The sequence below is a fragment of the Cetorhinus maximus genome, unplaced genomic scaffold, assembly GCF_964194155.1.
Source record: "Cetorhinus maximus unplaced genomic scaffold, sCetMax3.hap1.1 HAP1_SCAFFOLD_2504, whole genome shotgun sequence".
Taxonomy (NCBI): domain Eukaryota; kingdom Metazoa; phylum Chordata; class Chondrichthyes; order Lamniformes; family Cetorhinidae; genus Cetorhinus; species Cetorhinus maximus.
The window spans coordinates 38,399-44,587 of NW_027598442.1; the positions used below are offsets into that span (position 1 = coordinate 38,399).

General features: G+C 58.0%; 1 protein-coding gene across 1 annotated transcript in view; it reads left to right on the plus strand.

The window, feature by feature from the left end:
• lig1 (ligase I, DNA, ATP-dependent) overlaps positions 1-6,040 on the plus strand; it is a gene marked incomplete at both ends in the record, with an annotated part of 42,855 nt that extends 36,815 nt beyond the window's left edge. The window contains 7 exons of the mRNA XM_078537511.1: positions 1,126-1,236; positions 1,483-1,554; positions 2,549-2,693; positions 2,994-3,076; positions 4,817-4,969; positions 5,154-5,207; positions 5,897-6,040. Of these exons, the coding sequence (XP_078393637.1) occupies positions 1,126-1,236; positions 1,483-1,554; positions 2,549-2,693; positions 2,994-3,076; positions 4,817-4,969; positions 5,154-5,207; positions 5,897-6,040 (762 nt within the window). The remainder of the gene's footprint in view (positions 1-1,125; positions 1,237-1,482; positions 1,555-2,548; positions 2,694-2,993; positions 3,077-4,816; positions 4,970-5,153; positions 5,208-5,896) is intronic.
• Between the last annotated feature and the right edge of the window lie 149 nt (positions 6,041-6,189).

The following is a 6,189-nucleotide window of genomic DNA, read 5'->3' on the forward strand; positions in this document are numbered from 1 at the left end:
CTCCTCCCCTGGCCCCGCCCCTCTTCCCCTGGCCCCACCCCTCCTGCTCCCCCTCCAGCTCCCACAGCCCCCTCATGCTCCCCCTGTTTCGCTGTAACCCTGTTTCGCTGTAACCCTGTTCCACGTTAACCCTGTTTCGCTGTAGCCCTGTTTACATGTAACCCTGTTTCGCTGTAACCCTGTTCCACGTTAACCCTGTTTCGCTGTAACCCTGTTTACCTGTAACCCTGTTTCGCTGTAACCCTGTTTCGCTGTAACCCTGTTTACCTGTAACCCTGTTTCGCTGTAACCCTGTTTCGCTGTAGCCCTGTTTACCTGTAACCCTGTTTCGCTTTAACCCTGTTTACCTGTAACCCTGTTTCGCTGTAACCCTGTTCCATGTTAACCCTGTTTCGCTGTAACCCTGTTTCGCTGTAACCCTGTTTCGCGTTAACCCTGTTCCGCTGTAACCCAGTTCCACATTAACCCAGTTCCACATTAACCCTGTTTCGCTGTAACCCTGTTTCGCTGTAACCCTGTTTCGCTGTAACCCTGTTTCGCTGTAACCCTGTTCCAGATTAACCCTGTTTCGCTGTAACCCTGTTCCAAATTAACCCTGTTTCGCTGTAACCCTGTTCCAAATTACCCCTGTTCCGCTGTAGCCCTGTTCCGCTGTAGCCCTGTTCCGCTGTAGCCCTGTTCCGCTGTAGCCCTGTTCCGCTGTAGCCCTGTTCCGCTGTAGCCCTGTTCCGCTGTAGCCCTGTTCCCCTGTAGCCCTGTTCCCCTGTAGCCCTGTTCCCCTGTAGCCCTGTTCCCCTGTAGCCCTGTTCCCCTGTAGCCCTGTTCCCCTGTTCCCCTGTAGCCCTGTTCCCCTGTAGCCCTGTTCCCCTGTAGCCCTGTTCCCCTGTAGCCCTGTTCCCCTGTAGCCCTGTTCCCCTGTAGCCCTGTTCCCATGTAACCCTGTTCCCCTGTAGCCCTGTTCCCCTGTAACCCTGTTCACCTGTAACCCTGTTTACCTGTAACCCCGCTCCTCTCCCTCCACAGACACTGTCAGACCTGCTGCATCTCCTGTTTCTGTTTGATTTCCAGCGCCCGCAGCTTTTCGATTCTCTGATCCTGGAATTAATGCTGGGCTTTGATTTGCAGGTGAGAAAGGCACACGTCAAATCCTGTGTCATTGACTCCGAGGCTGTGGCCTGGGACCAGGAGAAGAGGCAGATCCAACCTTTCCAGGTGCTGACCACCCGGAAACGCAAGGTAGGCGGAGAGCAGGGGAAAGTGGGGATAAGGCCGGGGTCCAGGTCCCCAGGGTCACCCCCGTGTCCGGGATCATCCCCAGTAACCGGCCCCCTCCCCCCCCACCTCCGGGATCGTCCCCAGTAACCGGCCCCGGGATCGCCCCCTGTAACTGGCCCCCACTCCCCCGGGATCGTCCCCTGTAACCGCCCCCCACCCCCCCCGGGATCGTTCTGTGTAACCGGTGGGTTTGTTTCTCTCTGTCAGGATGTTGATGCTGCCGATATCACGGTCCAGGTCTGTGTTTACGCCTTCGACCTGCTTTACCTCAACGGACAGGTGAGCATTCCAGTGTCAGCTCTGACCCCTCACACTCCCTCCCTCCGTCCCTCTCCCTCTCTCCCTCTCTCTCCCTCTCCCTCTCTCTCCCTCTCCCTCTCTCGCTACCCCTCCCTCTCTCGGTCCCTCTCTCGGTCTCTCTCCCCCTCTCAGTCCCTCTCCCTCTCTCGATCCCTTCCCTCTCTCGGTCTCTCTCCCTCTCTCGGTCCCTCTCCCTCGCTCGATCCCGCTCCCTCTCTCGGTCCCTCTCCCTCTCTCGGTCCCTCTCCCTCTCTCGATCCCTCTCCCTCACTCGGTCCCTGTCCGTCCCTCCCTCTCTCGCTCCCTGTCCCTCCCTCCCTCTCTCACTCCCTGTCCCTCCCTCCCTCTCTCGGTCCCTCTCCCTCCCTCCCTCTCTCGCTCCCTCTCCCTCCCTCCCTCTCTTGGTCCCTCTCCCTCCCTCCCTCTCTCGATCCCTCTCCCTGCCTCCCTCTCTCGATCCCTCTCCCTGCCTCCCTCTCTCGGTCCCTCTCCCTCCCTCCCTCTCTCGGTCCCTCTCCCTCCCTCCCTCTCTCGGTCCCTCTCCCTCCCTCCCTCTCTCGGTCCCTCTCCCTCCCTCCCTCTCTCGGTCCCTCTCCCTCCCTCCCTCTCTCGGTCCCTCTCCCTCCCTCCCTCTCTCGGTCCCTCTCCCTCCCTCCCTCTCTCGGTCCCTCTCCCTCCCTCCCTCCCCTCTCGGTCCCTCTCCCTCCCTCCCTCTCTCGGTCCCTCTCCCTCCCTCCCTCTCTCGGTCCCTCTCCCTCCCTCCCTCTCTCGGTCCCTCTCCCTCCCTCCCTCTCTCGGTCCCTCTCCCTCCCTCCCTCTCTCGGTCCCTCTCCCTCCCTCCCTCTCTCGGTCCCTCTCCCTCCCTCCCTCTCTCGGTCCCTCTCCCTCCCTCCCTCTCTCGGTCCCTCTCCCTCCCTCCCTCTCTCGGTCCCTCTCTCGATCTGTCTCATTCTCTCCCTCTCTCTCTCCCTAGTCCCTGGTGAAGGAACCTCTTCTCAAACGACGGCAGCTATTGCGAGAAGCGTTCACAGAGGTGGAGGGGGAGTTTATGTTTGCACAGTCCATGGCGAGCTCGGACACGGAGGAGATTGCGGACTTCCTGGAGCAGTCCATTAAAGGTTAGTGTTGCATAGCACCTAGGCCTGTACGCACAGGCACCTGCGCCTGTGAGAGAGTGGACTGTTCTCTCACTGGCGCACACTGTCCTGTGTCAGACTGTGAGAGAGTGGACAGATCTCACACTGACACACACTGTCCTGTGTCAGGCTGTGAGAGAGTGGACAGATCTCACACTGACACACACTGTCCTGTGTCAGGCTGTGAGGGAGTGGACAGATCTCACACTGACACACACTGTCCTGTGTCAGACTGTGAGGGAGTGGACGGGTCTCACACTAACCCATGTTGTCTTGGATCAGATTCGTGTGAGGGACTGATGGTGAAAACGCTGGAAGTGGACGCGACCTATGAGATTGCGAAGCGGTCACACAATTGGTTGAAGGTACAGTGGGGGTAGTGCTGGAGTCGGGTTATCTCCAAGCGGCCTAATAATGTTTGCAACCTTCCTAATTTTACAATGATTCCCTAATATAAACACAGAAGGAGCCCATTCGGCCCATCGCGCCTGTTCCGTCTCTGACTGAGTGATCCAGTTAATGAATTATCCTCCCCCCTCCCTCCCTCCGTCTCCCTGTAACTGTTCCCCCTTCGAGTATTTATCCGATTTCCCCTTTTTGAAAATGCCGATTGAATCTGCTTCCGACGCCCTTTCGGGCAGCGCCTTCCAGATCACAACAACTGGCTGTGTTTAAAACACTGTGACTTCATCTTTCCTCCTCTGCTTCTCTCTCCGATTGTTTTAAATCCTGTTCCCTGATTTCCGACTGATCAGAAACAGTTTCTCCGCATTGACTCCATCGCAAACCCTTCCTGGTTTTCAATGTCTGTGTTCAATCTCCCCCCCGCCCTTCACCTTCTCTGCCTAACGGAGAACCAGACCCCGACTTCCCCCCCGTGTCTCTCTCCGTGTGAACTGGGAGCCCTTGGGAAACCCCCTCCACACAGTCTCCCAGACCCCGACTCCCCCCCTTCTCTCTCTCCGTGTGAACTGGGACCCCCTTATCCCCTGGGAAACCCCCTCCACACAGTCTCCCAGACCCCGGCTTCCCCCCGTGTCTCTCTCCGTGTGAACTGGGAGCCCTTGGGAAACCCCCTCCACACAGTCTCCCAGACCCCGGCTCCCCCCGCGTCGCTCTCCGTGTGAACTGGGAGCCCTTGGGAAACCCCCTCCACACAGTCTCCCAGACCCCGACTCCCCCCGTGTCTCTCTCCGTGTGAACTGGGACCCCCTTATCCCCCTGGGAAACCCCCTCCACACAGTCACCCAGACCCCGGCTCCCCCCCGTGTCTCTCTCCGTCTGAACTGGACCCCCTGGGAAACCCCCTCCACACAGTCTCCGGGCCCTTTGACATCCTCCCTAAACTGCTGCCCCGAACTGGACAGACCGGCCCGGCAGCAAACACAGCGTCAGTTTTCACACTGATCCTCTCTCTCTCTCTCTCTCCACCATCTCATCTCTCATTCAGTCCTAAAGGAGCAGAGATTCACACGTGGGGAGACCCACACCATCCTCTGTCCCCTCGCTCCTGACCCCATCCCTCTCCCTGGAATCTGCCTGAGTCCAAACCCTGGGAGTTCACCACCTGCTGAACCCGGTCCTGAGCGTCTGGACAAATATCTGCTTGTACACTGCCTCGATTTTAAAATTCTCTGTGGTCCCTCACCCCCTCCCTCCCTATCTCTGTAACCTCCTCCAGCCCCTACAATTCTCATCCTCCTCTTCAAATCCCTCCCTCACCCCCTCCCTCCCTATCTCTGTAACCTCCTCCAGCCCCTACAATTCTCATCCTCCTGTTCAAATCCCTCCCTCTCCCCCTCCCTCCCTATCTCTGTAACCTCCTCCAGCTCCTACAATTCTCATCCTCCTGTTGGTTGGGTTGTGGGAGGTGGGGAGTGTAGGGAGGGCTTGGGGGCCCTGAACTCTGTAATTCCCTCCCTAAATCTCTCTGCCTCTCTCTCTGTCTCTCTCTCTCTCTCTCTGTCTCTCTCTCTCTCTCCCTATTCGATGGAGCCTGTAGTCAGTGGCCCCTCATACCTCCTGAGGTGGCTGCAGTCAGATTGTGCTCCAGGGGCTGTTTCCTGATGTGAAAGTCTCTGTCTCTCTCTCTCCCTGTCGCACAGTTGAAGAAGGATTACCTGGATGGTGTGGGGGATACTCTGGACCTGGTTGTTATTGGAGCTTACCACGGGAGGGGGAAGCGGACTGGCATGTACGGGGGCTTCCTATTGGCCTGTTACGAAGAAGACAGTGAGGAGTTTCAAACCATCTGCAAGGTGAGTGTGATCTGTCGGACAAGAGCCCCGGCTGTCGCTGCCCCTGGGGTCTCGCTGCCCCTGGGGCCTCACACCCAGGCCCCCACACTGCTTGGCCCCTCTCCTTGAGAATAACCAGGCTGTGTAACTGGTCTCTCTCTCTCACACTCTCTCTCTCTCTCTCTCTCTCTCTCTCTCCTTCCAGATTGGGACAGGCTTCAAGGATGAGGATTTGGAGCAACATGCCAAGTTCTTCAAGGTGAGGCCTGGTGAGAATCAGGGGATACTCGAGCCTGTTACACAGGAACAGGAGGATCCCATTCAGCCCCCTCGAGCCTGTTACACAGGAACAGGAGGATCCCATTCAGCCCCTTCTCGAGCCTGTTACACAGGAACAGGAGGAGGCCCATTCAGCCTCTCGAGCCTGTTACACAGGAACAGGAGGAGGCCCATTCAGCCCCTCGAGCCTGTTACACAGGAACAGGAGGAGGCCGATTCGGCCCCTCGAGCCTGTTACACAGGAACAGGAGGAGGCACATTCAGCCCCTCGAGCCTGTTACACAGGAACAGGAGTAGGCCCATTCAGCCCCTCGAGCCTGTTACACAGGAACAGGAGGAGGCCCATTCAGCCCCTCGAGCCTGTTACACAGGAACAGGAGGACGAGTCTGTATAATGTATCTTCCGAATGTGACTCTTTTCTCCCTGATATTGGTGCGTTGACTCTGTGCTGCGCTCCCACCAAAACCTGAGCTGTGGTTCCCTGAGCTGGACCCCATTTCCCCAGTTGGAATACAATCTGATCAGTATTTCTACAGACTCCCGGTAACACACATCTTCCCCACTCCCTCCTGGGCCTCCGGCTCTCTTCACCTCACCAGGTTCTGACACGTTGTCTGTTTTCCCCGCCACCCCACCTCCCTCGCTCTGTTCCTCTCTCTCTTCCCCAGGATCATGTCATCGAGAGCCCTCGGCCCTATTATCGATGGGATAATTCGGCAGCGCCTGACCACTGGTTCGATGCTGTGCAAGTCTGGGAGGTGAAATGTGCGGATCTGTCCATCTCGCCCGTGTACAAAGCAGCACAAGGACTGGTGAGTCTGTGGGTCCGGGGCAATGGCTGGACCAGGAGTGGGACAGTGCCCGAGGGCAGGCTTTGGGAGTCAGGGAGAGTCCGAGGCCAGACTCAGAGGTAGAGAGAGCCCGTGGGAAGACTAAGGGAGAGAGAGTGTCCGAGGGCGGG